The sequence below is a fragment of the Plecotus auritus genome (genome assembly GCF_963455305.1).
Source record: "Plecotus auritus genome assembly, chromosome: 8".
Lineage (NCBI taxonomy): Eukaryota > Metazoa > Chordata > Mammalia > Chiroptera > Vespertilionidae > Plecotus > Plecotus auritus.
This window is the reverse complement of record NC_137782.1, coordinates 134,666,067-134,684,075: the sequence shown is the minus strand read 5'-3', so window position 1 is coordinate 134,684,075 and position 18,009 is coordinate 134,666,067. Positions and strand designations below refer to the sequence as shown.

The 18,009-nt window shown below is 39.1% G+C and overlaps 1 protein-coding gene across 1 annotated transcript in view; it reads left to right on the top strand.

Moving 5' to 3' along the window:
• The window catches only part of MEIS1 (Meis homeobox 1), a 132,419-nt gene that overhangs the window by 96,865 nt on the left and 17,545 nt on the right, over positions 1 to 18,009 (top strand). The window contains exon 9 of the mRNA XM_080684461.1: positions 12,980 to 13,056. Coding sequence (XP_080540587.1) covers positions 12,980 to 13,056 — 77 coding nt within the window. The remainder of the gene's footprint in view (positions 1 to 12,979; positions 13,057 to 18,009) is intronic.

Genomic DNA, 18,009 nt, shown 5'->3' with positions numbered 1-18,009 from the left:
TATCTGCCCTTCCAACCTCACCAAGTAATTGTAAGGCTCACATTTGGTAAAATGTAATAGAAGTTCTTTGAAAATGTAAAATACAGATAGTAGGGAAATAAGGGATCATCCAAATTAAAAAACAAACAAACAAACAAAAAACACACTGGCCTTCAAGTTCACTTCGATTGAGTCCCTTTATTTCTGCCAGTTTTACCTTGAAATCTTGCCGGTGGCAGGTTCGCCCTTCCTCCCACTTGTCAAGGTGTTACAGGAACATCTGTGAGATCAGGGAAAACCCCACAGATTTAAGGCCACAGTGGTGCTAGCATGTCCCTGTCCAGATACATTGGACAACTGAGAAAGTGTAGTTAGGGAAACAAACACTGGGGATGTGCCCAAATTTGACTAAGACTCTTCCCTCTCCCATAATCCACTCTGGAGATAGACAGCGAATTCATGTTAATAAATACTTTGGGGACTTAAAAATGGTTTGCTTAAGAAGGTTCATAAAGATAAAGGTAATCTTATTACTAAAACCATTTAAAGTTTTTAGGTTCTTTTTTTTTTTCTCAAGGGGAAATTCTCTCCAGTTTGATTGCAAGATAAAGGTTTTGTTGTTAACCAAGATAAAATATAGTGCTGAATAATCTCTTAAAAATTGAAGTGTATGTTACAGAGAATAGAGATAATTAAATAGCTTAGACTACAGTGGGGAAAGGGAAAAGAGTTTTCCTGAAAATTAGCTTAGTAAAGGTAAATTGCATTTGAATCTTAACTTCAAATCTGGGTGCTCTGCTATTTGGCATATGTTGAATTGATAATGCCCGTGTGTTAAAGAATTCTGATTGTTTCTTTTGCCTCTCTCACAGCTTATAAAAATGCAAGCAGACCCACCTAATGAATATTAATAGGAATGATGTCTAGATAACACATAAACCCCCTGGATCTGTGGACTTTGGATGGAGTAGTCAGAGAGGATTTCTGTGGCTTTATTTAATGCCAAATTTACATAGTTTTAAAGAATAAACATCATCTTAATATTTTAATATCAATATTCCAAAGTGGAGAGTTTAGGGAAGTGAAAAAGCTTAATTTCCCTTCCCTGAACATTATATTCACCAAGGTCTGCATTTGAAGAGACAGGAAACTGTTAGCTAAAAAAGAAATTAACTTAATCCCCCTTCATTAAGTTCCAGTCTTTTTTTGTTACTTAGAGACAAGTAATAATTATACCCGCAGCAATGCAAAGCGTGTTTTACACTTTTGTTATACAAAAGAACTGCAGTTGTTAAGGTGACAGCAAAAGAAAATGAGAACATCGACAAATACTGATATATTTTGTTCCGAAATCTTCTCTGACTCTTGCAAGTACATTTCACTCAGGTGTCTGAGCAGCATTTTAATTCATTAACAGCAAAAAATCTACACACGTGATTTTAGAAAATGTCAATCAACTAGCTACACAATATTTTCCCAGCTAAGGTTATAAACACAGCAGCCAAGTGGGTGGAAGAGATCTCGAATGAATCGACACCCCAGTCTATTTGAGAATACATAAAAGGTGGGCCTATTGTCTCCAAGTTGTTTTTTGCATGGAACTGTTAGCAAGTACATAGTAAATCTCAGACGTGTATATTATTGAAAGCACATGCATTCTCTCTCTCCCTCTCTCTCTCTTTCTGGCATTGTGAAACGACTTTTTTAAGTTTTAGTTTTACAAAGGGGGGAAATCATTAAAATGTAGTTTGTACCATTACCGTCCATTATTTGTCATCTTTATGGCCGTTCTATAGTTTTCATTGCACCTTTAATGGTAAGCTTGGTCAGGAGAGGTGAGCGGGCTGTGCACACACTTGGCTGCGGGTGCTGCTGACAGTGTGTGCTCGCTGGGCTTCCATCCACGTCCCTGTAGATTTTAATGTCCCCACAGACTGCTGGCAGCCTGCTTCCAGCTGTGGCAGGCATGATGCAGTGAATTGCTTTTGAATGTTCTTTACTCAAATAGGCAGTAATTACAAGCTTAAAGAGGTTTAGTGGTCCAGTAAACTACATAATCACCCCTGAATTAGCCCGGGCTCATCAGTTGCAGTCCAGCAAGCTCGAGTCTGCTGTTTGTATGCAGCCTTGATCACATAGCAACCTGATCAGCAGGTGTGGAACAGCCAGAGTCCCCCATAAACACAACTGTCTACTGGGGACAATGATCTCTAATGAGATGAGGCTACACCATCGCTGTAATTTAAGTGGGAAAATTAGCACTAGAGAATGAGTACCAGTTCCAGGGGTCTTTAGTCATATCAGGAGCAGCAGGAATTCTCTCTCTCTCTCTCTCTCTCTCTCTCTCTCTCTCTCTCTCTCTCTCTCTCTCTTTCTCTCTCTCTCTCCCCCCCCCCTCCCTGTTTCTGGCTTTCTGTCTCAAAAGAAAACCTTCTCATCGAGTGTACTGTTTTTGCTTCTAACTTACAGATACTTGATTCTTTATACAGGGATTTTTTTCCTGAATATTTAATGCTGGACAGGGCATGTGTACTAGTAAAGGCAGTAATGATGACTGTCAACAGACTCATTCCAGAATGGTATCGTTGTATTTCATCTTCCTTGTCTTTTCTCTTAACGGCCTCAAAACCTTTTCACTTTGATTTTTAAAGTGGAAAAGTGTTCTCCGGGTTGGGGGTAGGTCTCCTTTTTGCTGGCATGCTCTCTGAAATAGTAGGCATGAGCTGTAAGCACTTTGGAAAAGATCCTTATTTTATTGGAGTTTATTGTATAAATCAGTCATGAACTTTCTTTTCAGAAAAGTGGTCCAGTATGGTATACTGCTGTTTTGTTTTATTTGTTAAAGTGCAATTCTTTGGGGAAGAGCTTGTATGTCAAAACAGTCTCCTTTATCGTTTCTTCAGTCTTATGCTGGGTCCCATAAGATGGAGAACATGAATTTTATTACATTGCAGCTAGAAAGTGAAGGGAACTTTTGCAACGAATAAACCCAATAACAACATAGAGTTGATTATGGAGAAACTTTGGGGGGACTTTTACTTGCTGAGAAAGACAAATAATGACAGTAATTAAGAGCATCAGGGGCTGCAGTACTTCTTAGAGTCAACTCCCAGCTCCATCCTACTTGCAAGTAACTTAGACCCCGTGCCTCAGTTTCCTCATCTATAACTTAAAGGTAAATACACTCACCTCAAAGGACTGACGTAAGGATTAAATGAGCAAATCAGCACTGAGAGCACTGTCTGGCACAGGCAAGGCATTCTGTACATGACAGTTAAATAAAGTAAACGCAGTCTGTACTGTTTGGGGATTTGTAGACGTGAATGAGAAAGTTGAACAGTTTTTGAAATGGTGCTGCTAGTTTTCTGATGTATATCTGAAGTCATCTACTTATAAATGCTCGTTGAGGCATTTGGGGTGTCTCTAACTTCAATAGCACTCTTTCATTCAGACAACAAATGTTTATTGGGCACCGGACTGGCCAGTTGCATTGTGAACAGCATTCGTGTGCTTTTATTAGTATTCTACTAAAAGGAAATGGTTCTAGTTGTAATTTAACTCATCTTTGACTAAGAGCCACATAAGAAATGAAAGTAATTGGCAAGAAAACCCCACAACAATTTATTTCAAAGCAGACATTTTAAGGCAAATTGTAGTGTAGTTGGATGGAATAGCAGGTATTTGATTCTATGAACTTTCAAGAGAGTTCTTGTGTATAACCTCCATCATTGCTGCATTTTTAAGCAATGCTATGAACACTAATAAAGTGATGGGTGTATTAGTTCTCACTGCATTTTGTATCTTGTAGCAAAATCTACTACTGCTTCCATAAACAGAGCTGAGTTGTAGAAATAAAAGACATGCACACACATTGAGGTAATAGCTTCTTCATAAAGCGAGTAGTAATCATCAGAGATATTCATAATTAACTCTCAAGAATGAATGGGATTGCCCATCATTTAGAAGACAAAATAGTTTGGAAGTGAGTTTTTCCAACTGGTATCTTACCACCAAGTTTCAAATCCCAGCTCCATGACTTACCAGCTGTATGAACTTGAGAAAGTAATTTGTCCTTTCTGTGCCCCAGTTTCCTTATCTATAAAATGGGTATAATAGTTGTGTCTGCCTCTTAAAGTTTCTGTGAAGATTAAATGAGTAAACACATATGAAGTTTTTGGGAAAATGCCTGGTAGATTTTCCTTATTTCTTAATACATGTTACCATATGACTTCTATCACCCCTCCTAATATTACTGAGCTATAATTAATAAAGTCCCATTGGATGGATGCTGGCGGGAGAATTTGAGGTGAGATTCTGGTAAACCACCTTCCACCCCTCAGCTCCATCCCTGCCCTTTGATGTTTGCCCCCAGGGTGGTGGGTGGGATCCGCAACTCTCTCCTGGACCCAGGCTGTTAGAATTGCAGAGAAACACCCAGTCACTGCTCTCCACAATTCATAACTTTGTTCATGCTCCATTGTCCTATATTTTGGTTTTAAAATGTTTAACTTATAAAAGGGAATGGAGAAATGGGAAAGAAACATCAGTGAGAGCACAGTCTCTTCACAAACATCAGAGAAGAGACTCAGGGGAGGGCAGACCTGGCCCCATAACTAAGGAGCTGTGAGCCTCTGTGTGTGTTTTCTCACCGAGCCAAGCCTCAGCTTCCTCATCTGTGAAATGGAGCCAAGCCCAGTCACCGAGAGTACGTCAGATAATGTATGTAATGCGTTTGTCCTACTGAAAGGCAGGAAGAGTTCAAATGAGCTATTTTTTCAAATGATTCAAAGAAGCTTGATTTTTCTCCTCCATTCCCACCCCCAACGCCTGACTCCTCCCATCTGTTTATCTTATTGGTCTTTTTTGTGCCTCCTTTTATAACCACGGTCTTCCACTAAGAGAATTAATATTCAAGGAGTTCATTAATAATCATAACTGTTAAAATAATTTTAGCACTCTTCATGAATTTTAATACCTTTAGGAGGAGGATATAAGTAATTGCTAATTTAGAGTAAAAATTTTATGTCTTTAATGCATATACTTAAAAATATTCCTGAAACATATAGTATATGGCTAATAAAGAATAGATCGAAAACATTGTTATTTTAGAATTGCAAGCAACTTTGAAAGAAGTTCCCAATACAAAGCACTATGAAATCCTTTAATATAAGCATTTGTCTTTTTTCAGTGTTTTTATTTTGTATATAATTGATATTTACAAGAAATTAAAGGATCAAATAGGTAAGGCAGGCAAGGCACTGTAGTATTTGCCTCTTAAATTGACTGTGAAACAATGCTTTCACTGCCGTGCATTATAAAGATAGCCTCATTTGTGCAAAAATAAAGATGGCTATGGAATATTACCCATTGTCCAATGTTTCCTTCCACACTGATGTCACTTTCATTCAATAAGATCAAGTTTAGAGATTCTCCCTTGACTTCCCTACCTGCACACCTCCACTAGCAACTTCTTCAACCACTGCTGGATACACACGAAACCAGGGAGATTGTCTGGAAAGCGGTTTGACTGGGCTTCAGGAAAAGCAAGTGCTGAATGCTCAACGGGGCACATTTGAGTCTGAGCAACGAGGCAATCTGGGAGCGTGGGTGGAGGTTTAAGAAAGCAGGTGGGAATCCTGTGACTTCCTTCATGGTGCTCCAGACACGTTTGGCTTCTTAGCCAGTGCCACCCCACAGTTCTTTGGATGCCAGCGTGTGTGAGGATGCAGGACTCCACTACTATGCATTCAGACTATGTTCTCCGACTGCACAGTGCACTGCTTTTGTAATGCAAATGGGAGGCACAAAGTGTCTCTTTGATAATGTGCAGTCAGAAGACAAAAAAGCATTCACTGAAACAGTAAAACTAATTCATAAAGCTGGAAGACAATAAGGAAGCATTATGGATTTTTTTAAAAGGAAAAAGTATCCTAGATCAATGTGATTGCCACAGTGTAAGCTATTCATAGTCAATGTGTAGGGGGAACATGGCGGCAAGTTTGTTTAAAGTGGGAGAAGTTTTTGTAGGCAAAAAAAAATTTTTTTTTATGTTAAACAAATATAAATATATTTGGTTAGCAAGTTTCTGTTTATGGACTTTGAGGTCACATACATAGCTAGCTGGTTGTTTTCATTTAGATTCGCAATACTCCCCAGTGACAAAAATTCAGTAGAAGTTTTAAAAGAACCTCAGGGAAGGTAGGGGAGGGTGGGGTAAGGGGGAGAGATCAACCAAAGGACTTATATGCATGCATATAAGCCTAATCAATGGACACAGACCACAGGGGGGTGGGGTCATGAATGGAAGGTGGGGGGTAATGGGGGAATAAGGACACATATGTAATACCTTAATCAATAAAGAAATTATAAAAAAAAAGAAAAAAGAAAATGACTGCCCCAGAAATGCCTCTCAGTTCCTTAAATTGGGCAACCAATAAAGAATCAACTCAACGGGTATTTACTGAACACATATATACCCTGTTTTACTAGGAGAAGACATGATCAATTCATTAAAAAATCTGAGGATCTGAAACCACCAATTTAATAGCTAATACAGGAAGGGTTCATCCATATAATGCCACCAAAGTGGGCACCACTTAACCAAGTGATCGAATTTAGTGCCACCAATAATGGGACCAACTATCATCATGTGACTCCCAAGGTGACGCGATGAGAAGCCCAAAACACTCAGCTATGTTATTCTTGCCAAAAAATCTTTAAGCTGGATGTATGATCATGAAAAAAACAGTCATATGCATATAGATTGTTGGGTATTCTACAAAGATTATTTTAAATTGTTAATGTCAATTTTTTAAAAATTGGATTTTTTAAAAATGTCAATTAAGAAAAAGACAGGGGCTATTCTAGTTGCAAGAGACTAAAGAGATGAACACCAAATGCAATGTGACACCAAGACAGAACCTTAGATTTAAAAAAAAAAATTCTGTAAGATATTTTAGAGACAACTGGGCAAATCTGAATGTTAGATCATATTAATTTGTTCACTGTTAAATTTCTTGGCTATAATACGAATAAAAGTATTTAAAGGTAAAAAAATAAAAAGAACACAGAGAGCTAATGGTTAAAAGCCATATGGTGGATTTTTTTTTTTTTTTTTTTTTTTTTTTGTCTTAAAGGGAGTATCTCTCCATCACATACCAGAGTTTAGCTCAAGGTCAACTTATATTAATGCATTAAACTTAGCTGTGGAGGAGGCAAAGGGCTGGAGGAAAAAGGATAAAAGAAGTTCCGAAATTGTTCCTCCAACATATTCAGCCAAGCAACAGAAAACTGCCTTGATAAGGGTTATATTGGACAGTTGCCATAATTCCTTCTGTTAGATCAGCTCCCTGGGTACCTATTCCTATACCTTTTAAAGTATAGCATGTAACGTTTTGCTTGAAAATTGCTTCCACCTCTATTGCTTTGTTATGGCTGTTTTGCAGTGTCGGTATAGAGGCAGTTCCGTGTCACAAGAAATTACTAATCTGAGGCTTGAGAAGGGGCAGCATAGCCTTCCATTATCTCACCAGCAAGCTCTGTACAGGATTATTTTCAAATTTTCTACTGCCATTACACTGCGTGGTTAGAGTGGGCAAGGCAGCGAGGGAGGGAACCTTATTGAAACTTGGTTACCAGGGTAGATAAGATAAAGTTCATCACTGTCTTGGCATCCACATTTGCAGTCGGGGTGGAAGATTTGATGAAAGGGGTACATTTGGTCAAGGATACTGTTAAGATATAAGGCTGGACATTTTTCATCTGTGTGTACTGAAGAGTTTCCCTTTTCCCAAAGAGTCTGCTTGATTGTTCTAATAAATCCGTTTTCTTCCAGTGTAGTATAAACTTGTAAATACCAGACAACTAACATCAGAATCGCCCCTCCCCAATCCCAACCGCAAGAAATAAAATTGGAATTGTGCAGAGAGAACTTTCTTTAGAAAGTTGTAATTTTCTTTGTCACTTTCTATTCTTTGGGGCTGATAACATGACAGTTCCAACTTAATTTTGACAGGAAGGCATATTTAGATTTTTTTTCTTTCAGACATTCTTCATTCCTGTTACACAGGACATACATTCCAGAAATCATTTTACTCTTTGATGGGGTTTCTAAGCCATCACTGCTGTCCTGGATCATTATTAGAAGTCGCCATGCAGATCCAGAAACACATGAAGAGTGGCAGACACTGTTTCAGCCAGAGACTGACACTGCAAAGGAGAAGGCAGGGTGTTGATTACTGAAATCGAGATGACCATCCTGTGAGTTGTTTCCTTTAGCTGAGTTCCAGTGCCCACAAGCCACTTCTCTGCCCTCTGAGTCCAGCAGCTCTTCTCTCCCCAGCGGAGCCAGCCTAATACATGTGTGCAGGTTTAATGCTGGGAAGGAGGGTCAGCTCTACCCATACATAATCACTGTTTTATGGCTTTCACTCATTCCTGAGGTGTTAATGCAGATCAAATGGGAAACACTCCAGAAAGAACCCTTGCAGCTACTGCACAGCCTAGCTCTCCCGGCTCAATCGTTAATTCTTATTGTAAGATCTAAAGGTAATTTCGTTTGCTCTCTTAATGCCTTGCAGTTCTCCCAGTGGCCCTTGCATATCCTTTCTCAAATTCCCATCTTGATCAATTGTTTGCAAATAATTAAGCTTTTAAGAGATAATGGCATGAGGCTAATGTACACAACAAAGGTGAGGTCTCCTGTCCCTGTCCATCGGAATGGTCCAATTTGCTTTGATATCCCCAAGTGGTTAGGTTGATTGCTGTATCTGGCCAGTGCCATCCGTCTTTCCTTCACAAGAACCTACTGATCTCTCTTAAATCAGTGTCCTTGCCATTCAGGTGCAATAATAGCAGAGGTGTTCAGGGGAATGGCAAAGGGTAACCTAGCCCCTTAGTCGCAATGGTTTGGAATGAAATTCCCATTTTCTTCCTAAAATGGCACTTGTCTTTATCTCTTTAGTAAAGCAATGTCTACCTTTGCCCATCTTATGGCCTCACTGGCCCTGGGCGGAATGCACCAGGGCTTTGAGTGTTTGTAGAGAAGCAGCCTTGCCTGTGGCATGTTGGGTTTTTGCCGTCTTTTTTTTTTTTTTTAAGTCTACAAAGGAATAGCTCTTACTGTCCACAAAAAGCTTATCTGCTAAAGAGGCATAGGGTTTAAGATATTTAAACATACTGGATTTCAGTTAAAAAGCCAACTTCTTTGTGAATTTTTGTCTGGCTGTAGATTAGGTACCTGAAGTCATGGCTTTCATGTAATACTAGTAATTATAGATGTTTTTTCCAGGGAATTGAAGGCTTGTGGAACCCCCAAGGACAAGAACTAGGAGGAAGAAAAACACTATGCAGTTGACCTGCCATAGACAAGGGTGTAGGAATTTTATCAATACCCTCTTTCCCCGTTAACAATGACCAGAATATTGTGACATTTAATCTTGTCCAGGCTTATTCATTTTTCTTAAAAAATATATATTCTGAACAACTGAAAATGGTTTAATGGAGACAGAGTGCTGGGTCTCCATAGCTTGAGGCTGCCTAGCAATTATGCTGCATGAAATTAGACACAGTTTGTTCCAATTACTTAAAATCAGATCACATGAAAAGTGACAGAGGGGAAAAAAGGGTAGAACTTTTTCATTTTATGATATTTAAATTATGAAATCAGAAACTGCAGGATGTGAAAAACAATCTAAATCTGCACTGAAACTTTGAGGGCCATCTGATTGCTCTTTGAAGCTGTAATGATTCAGGTAATTTTAATGATCCAAAGAGAATTTTTCTGACACCACTTGCATAAATAAAATGTGAATTCCATTTGTTTTGTAAGACTAGATCTAAAACTTGCTCAGAAACAGGCATGCAGAAATATTCTTGAAAACACAGCACAAATAAATGACTGTGACAATTCTCAATTTTCAAAGTAACTAAAGGTAAGTGGCATAAATATTAATTTTTATCCAGTTCTGGTCATACTATTAAGATATAACTTACAATACAGAACAAAGGTACTGCCATCCAGCTATAGTAAAGAGAGACTATTGATATGTTTGTTAATTCTACTGAAAATCACTGAAAGAGATTTTCATAGGACCCATAAAACTATACAAAAATTAAAGAAAATGTTCCAGATTGGAAACCACTTGTGTACATCGGTCTCCCACTTTATATGGCAAATACAGTACATTCTCACTTAACATCATGAGTAGGTTCTTAACCTTTCATCAAAATAAAGCACACCAAAACCAATTTTACTATCAGCTGATGACGTAAACAAGAGTCAAGTTCTTACAGCATCTCATCAACGTTGTAACACAATGACATTGAGAGAAACGACTTCATCCAGGGACCTGCTTAGTGCCAATAGCTGGATGCTTAAATTTCCATATTTCAAAATCAGGCTTATACTCTGTACGAATTGCTAGCCTGGGTAACCTTTAACTTTGATGGCTCTTAGATGACAAAATTGAGGATTAGAAAAGTTGTTCCTTGTTCAAAGTCTTAGTGAGTGGCAGCATAACATACAATCTGATAGGGTCATGTGCGCCTAAGTACAATTCTTCAACTAGTGTTGACATGGAGCTACTATACACCCACCTTAATTCTATTCGTTGGATAAGAGATTCATTTGTTTGCCTTGTGTGGCAAGCCTTTATGCAGTGGGAGGAATGTTTTAAACCTTAGCGTAGAGGATTGCTCTTAGCCCAGAGGATTGCTCTTAGCTCAGTATCCAATCAGGAGCTTTTTGCCTGGATGACTGGCACTATGTTGAGTAGGGAGATTGTCACATGATCTTAGCCTATTATGAGGCTTATAAACTTTTATTTGAAAAGAGTGGGTTGACTCACTTTTAGGAGTGAAGTAAGGAAAGTGGTGTTACGGATCTCAAATTGCATTGTTTATTCCTCTTGTGGGCTTTGAAAAATTTTTATTGTACCTTTTGAGGTTGCATCTGAGTGACTATCCCTTTATTTCACAACTATTTACTGATTTTCTGTTATGCTAGTCTGGGATTTGAGAATGGTGAACAACAAAGGCATGGGCTTTGGAGTTGCTAAATGAGTGGGTAGAGACACACCAAGGAAACAGGTAGTCAGAACAAGTGTTTGAGAGAGCAGTGCTTGCTGTTAAGGAAGAAGGAAAAGACTGGTGTGAGAGTGAGAAGGTGGGCAGGTGGAGAGTCGAGTGGGTAAGGCTTGGCATTTGAGTTGAGACATGAAGGTGACATTGGAGCAGGAACCTGAGTGGTAGGGACAAGCTTGAGTGTTGAAAGGATAGAAAGGAGTGTTGAGGTGGGGCTGAGGAGAAGGCCACCAAGGCTGAGAGGTGGGCAGGGCTGGGGAGTGGCGGCCTAGCAAGCCCTGGTGAGCAGACTGAAGGTTTGGGGGCAGGGGCCAGGAGTAGAGATCGCATCCCTCTTTCATGGTGAAGCTTAGACCCTGGAAGGGAAACAGGAAATATCGCTGAGCGGTGTGGCTGCGGACCATCCCTTCCCCTGGTCAGTTTCCTCACCTGTAAAACAGGAGGGACAATCGATTCCATTTATGTCCCTCAAAGGGATATAATGGGGATTAATTACCATCTTCTCTCTAATATACTTGGAGCTCTTTAGAGAAAGGAACTATATTCCATGAAAGCAAAGCCTTTTTCTAATTGTGTATTTATTGATTAAGTGACAATCAAAGACAATGCTTATGGGAAAAATTGCTACATCTCTGCCCTCTGCAAAGGAATCCCAGGTGTATAGATAGAGAACATATTCAAAGGTGCATATACGAGCATTAAAGTGGTCATTAATGCGCCTTCTTAGCATCTAATCAGACATTATTAATGAGATTAAAAGCTATGTTAATTAACATTCAATAGACCAGAATTCAGTTTCCTGTGGCACAGACAGTTAAGTTGAGAGTTAGGGGTGCCCTTTCCCAACCCATAAGAGAATAGGCTGTTGACTATCAGAAGTTTTAATCTCGGGAGAGTTTATTAGGATGCAGTGTTTCAAACAAGGCATTCTCTCCATAGATGCACACCGTGTCCTCAGCTCCTGTCCCAGGCTGTAGGAATGTATATTTCTGATTCAGATATAGTTGATTATTGAACAAAAAGTATTTGTGGCCAAACTCATTTCAGTAGAATTCCAAACATTCTTACAAGAAGGTACGGATTTTGTTTTATTATCTAATCCTGTAATGCTTTTTTATCCTGTTTTATGAGGAGCGTAGCTGGGCTTGTTCATAGCATGCAAACTATGCTGGTCTTTGACCTTATATTGGCCTATGTTCAGAATCCCAGCATGTGTTGACATTCAGATAGGGAAACAAACTTTGGTTGAAGTGCATTTGTTTGTGCTTCTCAGAAGAGCTCAGAGGAACAGTGGATTAAAAATGCACCCACTTTAATTTTGATATTTGCATCCAGCAATATGGTATTTGGAGGAAGACTGTCATGCTATCAAAGTGCCTAGCTGCTGGAGGCCTCAGCTGAGACAGTTGGTCCAAAAGGTTCTGCCTTGGGAGTCCATGGTTCTAATAAAAATATTCCATCAAGTAGTGTACACTTGCGTATGATGCAAAGGGCTTGTCTTTATTTTTATTCTATAAAATACAGCGAAGACCATACTGAACTTTCCATGTTTGCAGCAAATAAACCTGTTAAAGGATAAACTCAGTATCAAGGTTCTGCAAGTATCCTAAGGAGCTATTTATACACTTCACTAATCTTTGTAATTGGCTGTCTTTTACTGCCATTAATTAGATGATGTAGTATTCCATTAATAAGAGTGACACACCTCAGCATTTTTACCTTTAATTAGACTTCGCTAGACACTTAGCTTATTGACAAATAGCCTAAATATTGCTTGACGTACATGTCTCCTGTTTAAAGAGCATATCAGTGTATTATTGAATCCCTGGGCCCCGCTGTGTCACCTGGCATGGGATGTGCACGACCTTTTCTGCCCACAGTACACGCGCACACACCTCTCTGTTTTGTTCTCTTCCAGCACCCTTACCCTTCTGAAGAACAGAAAAAGCAGTTGGCACAAGACACGGGACTCACCATCCTTCAAGTGAACAATTGGTAAGTAATTTGGCTTTGTGTTTGTGCACAATCTGCTTCCCTCTCTGGCGACCTGCAGCTAAGGTTTTGCATTAAGAAGACACACCCAGGTCGGCTGTTTTCCCTGGTGGCTTGTCTGATCCAAAAGTAAAAACAAGCTGCAGAGTGATGGGTGAGAGTCTCTGCTAATATGGAAAAGAAAGCAATGCATAGCTTCCCCCTCCTTCATTAACCATCACGTTTTAGGCATCGTCTAAGTCAGTGTTTAAGTCACCTTCATGATGGCTCTGTGAGCATATCCCTCTCTATGGCTCCCCTCTCCCCCACCTCCGCCACCCCCTTTTCAGGAGAATGGATAGAAAGAGTGGAACCATCCTATTTTGTATGAAAAAGAAAATCCACCATCACATATCGATCAGGTTTTCAATTCATTGAACAACTAAATTTAGTTAGATTTTGTTAGGGGTGCATTCAAGGGACACCCCCCCCCCCGCCCTTTTTTCCTCTTATCTCCTGTCTCTGGAAAAGGAGAAATTACTTGTTTCTACTTTGAAGCTGTTCAAAACCTGATGTGCCTCCGAACTGTTTCTAAATAAATGTGTAAATTCCCGATGTGGGGAGAAGCTGAGATTATGTACCAAGAATCAGCCAACAATATTCTGGCTTAGTGTGTGGTGTGTGCAGGGAGGCTTTGAGAGAGTAGGATTTATTACCCTTTGTGAGTGTGCTGAAAGCCAGGCTCCCATAGTCACCCAGAGCTAGTGTCATATTTGAAGGGTATTGAAACCCAATATCCTCTGAAACGAAGTGTATCTAATTAATTGTCCTAATATTTTTAGATTAGTGTTTATGATGGGGGAAACCTTATCCTCTTTGAAGTAAAATCCAGAAAAGGCCCAAAGCCTGGTTGGGGAAAGCAGAGAACTGGGAATGCCAGTTTGCAGACAGAAGTGTTTCTTTCTGTTCAATAAGTGTCAAAGATTAATATTACTGAATCTCTGATTACATGGCCTAATCCATTTTGGTGAATAAATTCATTCTTGATGTCCATTGCACCTCTATTAACAGACCCTTCTCTCTGTTAGAGAGCCTGGGAGCCTTTGGGAGAGATTTCAGATATATTAAACTCCATTACAGGGAATGTGATTTCTGTCAATATAATTCCATGTATTCTTCAATTTAGTATTTTAGAGATAACAAGCTCCTTACAATATATTTGCCTTTGGAGGATTAATTTACAAAGTGCACTATCTTCAAGACACAGACAGACTCACATAAGCTGTGCTTGTCAGGGTTATCAATTTCTCTGACCTCACTGCAGCCTTGGGAGATCAATTTTTTGCAGCCCTTTTAGCCAAGTGGTTAGGGAACCGACAGAAGACACAGTGTACCGAAATGTGTTACTACGAGTTGTGTTGCTGCGGAGGATTTTTGGTTGGTTTATTTTTACCTGTCCCTTGTGTATAAATTTTCAAGACTGTTGATAGTATGTATTTGAACTTAGTCTTTCAAGTTGTTTTGGAAGTTAGTATAAGGTAGACCATCAATTTTGCATGCACACCTAAATTCATATATAGTTTCCAGGTTAAGCTGTTGGGGAGGCAATTTTAATACAATGGAGGCTGCATAAATATCATATTTCCCTGGGAAACGTTCCCATTCGAGGGCCAAGGAGTGGCAGGGCGAGCTCTAATTAGAGAAGGCAAAGCTCTGCCATTCAGGGGATCTATCACACATGCCATCTCTCTTCCTCCTCAGTGTTGCTAGCAAACTCCATCCATAAACACACATCGTTACCAGAGACCAAATTCCAAGACAAGTGGCTTTCTACAGGTGGACAGACTTATGGCTATTCCTGTAGATGCAGGGGCCGGCAGGTATTCCTGAGACTCCAAGCCGCGATCACAATCCGACTGCTTCAGTTTTGTAATTAGAAAGGTGGGGGGGGGGGACCTTAAAAACATGATGATACATAACATATGATAATTTTTCAAAGTATATGCAGACGTTATCCTAAACTCCTATCCTGCTACTCAATTCCACACAGGTACATAACTTAAAAATCACTTTGACGTAGTTACTCAGGACGTGAGCACAGTTCTGTTCCCAAGTGGCCCTGTGTAATGTGCACGTGGTCTCTCTACTTCTACGTGGAGTTAGCAGTGACTTTTGCTGGCACTTCATTGCTTCGGATTTGGCACCTGTTCTAACTCTAACAACTTGGTTTGTGGTAGAGAATTCCTCTCAGCTAACTCAACTGAGAGATATTGCTTTTCTTATGTTGGGTGAATATTGACATTCCCATGTTTGATTTGAGTTTTTAATGGTTTATTAATTCCACCCACCCTTTCTGTTAAGGAGCTGATAATAGATTGCTTTTTCTTTAGGATTTGAGTAGAAAATATGATGCAAAAAACCTGGGGAAACCCAGATGGTACTCACACTGTGCAGACTTGAAGACTAAAAAGGAATATAACCACTGAAGTAAAATGGTTTTCATTTTACTCTATCATAATACAAATTGCACAAAGCTTTTTTGAGAGCTTGTAAACATTTTTCCTGCATTGAGCATCAAGCTCAACTTATTTCCTCCGGGAAATAACAATTTTTGAAAAAAATCTTCATTCCCTTTCACTTCATTTAGCCACAACATTTAAAAATCTGCCTTCCTTCCTGGATTTCTTAAAACTTGTTAACACACATTTACATTTTGTACAAACTATGAGTCACCGTTGAAGAGATTTAATAAAATGCTGAAGGGCAGGTTGGGTGCAGATCAGTCATAATTATTGGCAGCAACATGATGTATGAAAACACACAATCTGAAAGTGAAAAATATAAACGCATGTCTGGTTGTTAGCTTGTCATAGAAACCCTGGCCAACACAGCCATAAGTTAGGTTTTAACTGAAAAAATGAGATGAAAAAGGTTGGGTGTGTTGTAATGGTTCTTTCATCTCATTGCTGACCTGATTCTACATTTATTTAACTGACACAGGTGATACCTACTATCGGCCTTGGCTAACTAAGGTCAAAGCATATAGTGTTTGGGGGAAGAAGAGAACAGGGATAATTTCAACAACAATCTAAATGTAAAATGAGACGGATTTGATTAAGAGAAAGTTTGGATTAAAAGAACTAATTTTGATATTGGGTTTACCTGCCAGAATGAAAACAGAGAGGAGGAACCTGAAAGTGACTGGTATTAGTACTTACAGGAATTGGGACCTAGGATGGAATGTGAAATTTATTAAATTTATTAGGTGAGACATCATGGGACAAGTCTGTGCCAATAATTTTTTTGAGAATTCAGACAATAACACACATAATTTGGGTTAAAATATTTTTTACCTAAATTAAGTATTTGAGGTAACTGCATGGTTTTTAAATATCAACTTCCATAACTAATTGCCTAAATATTTCCATCTAGCATGCTGTGATACACTTAAACTTGAAGCATACTAATTTTTGAAATATAGTATATGCTATAAAATTGTGTATTCTTCTTTCTTTGCTGCCTCACTCCCAATTATGGTTTGACCCAAAAATGATCAATAATAGCATCTGGGGTTTTGTCTCTTTGTGTTTTCATTGTTGTTGTGTTGTATCTGCAGTGAAAACGTATTACTCATATGTTGAATGTTGAAATCATTTAAACAGAAACTTCTTAAAATTTGAGATTAGATGGTTGTTTGTGTCTTTAACTATTTAGATAGAACGTTAAAGAAAACACATACATATCACCAGATAAGGACCGGGCCAGCTGTGGTTCTGCCTCGGGCCGGCCTGTAGTGTGTGAGTTCTTGACTTTGTGCAGGAAAGATTTCATAGTACAGGCCCAGGTGATTTTGAGAGTATGTTTATTACAGGTGGGGACAGTGAAACAAAGGAAGGACTTAGGGCAGAAGAAGCAACAGGAGAGAGCTTAACACACACACACACACACACACACACACACACACACACACACACACACACACACACAGTTAATACTTAGTTCTTTTTGTCCAGACCAACTTTATTTCTTTATATTGAGAATGTGAGTGTAGAATGGTCAAATAAAAACTGCCTTATATGTTTCCACAGCAGTGTCGTAGACCTGGGACGTGCACGTGATGAAAACGTGTGCCTGTGATTGTAGCTTATTTGCTGGATGCCTCGGACGCATCCTGCCTCAGCAGAGTTCTAGCCGAGGGTGCGCTGAATACATTTTACATTTCTTTGTTTACTCCTTCTCATCCCAACATTTTCCCATTAAGGCTAAAGTAGAATGAATATTCCTTTACCCTCTAAGAAGGCAATACAGATTTTAGGGTACAAGTCATGTAATGTATGTGAAATACAGTATGTATGTGAAGAGAAAAACCACTGTCCAGCAGTTGGGTGCATATAACTCCAGGGAGCATCCTACAATCTGAGGTGACACTTTACAGAAGTATCTCAGCGCTACAGGTCTCAGGTTGAGTACACACACCAGATTTTCCTAGTTGCTTCATTTATTGCCTGCAAAACTGCAAAGCATTCAGGCATCACTTCCCATTTATTCCTAGTGGGGGGAAAATGTATGTTATCCCTAGAGATTTATGCCACTGGCAGGTAAAAATGTAAACTTATTTTTAAAAAAAATAGGATCTCCCTTATTATTATAAACAGATTCAACTGGTAAAGGTCAGGTTTCTTTCTGAGTTATGGTAATCATGTAGCAAATACTTTTATAAGTAATCAAAGATCCTATAAATATAGGTACCTGCGCAGATGTAAATGTTAAAACATTCACAAATTATCCTTTCAACTTCTGTGATCTAAAAATCAATAGGGGGTCATAGGGTTTCATAGAATTGCTCTGTTTTTTCTCCCAACGTAATTTAATAATACATTTTACAGATGTTGTTTAAACATTAGCCACAGATTGTTTTGTCAATAAAGCTAAACAGAGGCATGACACAAAAGCAGGAGAAACAGATGTAAAAGAGAC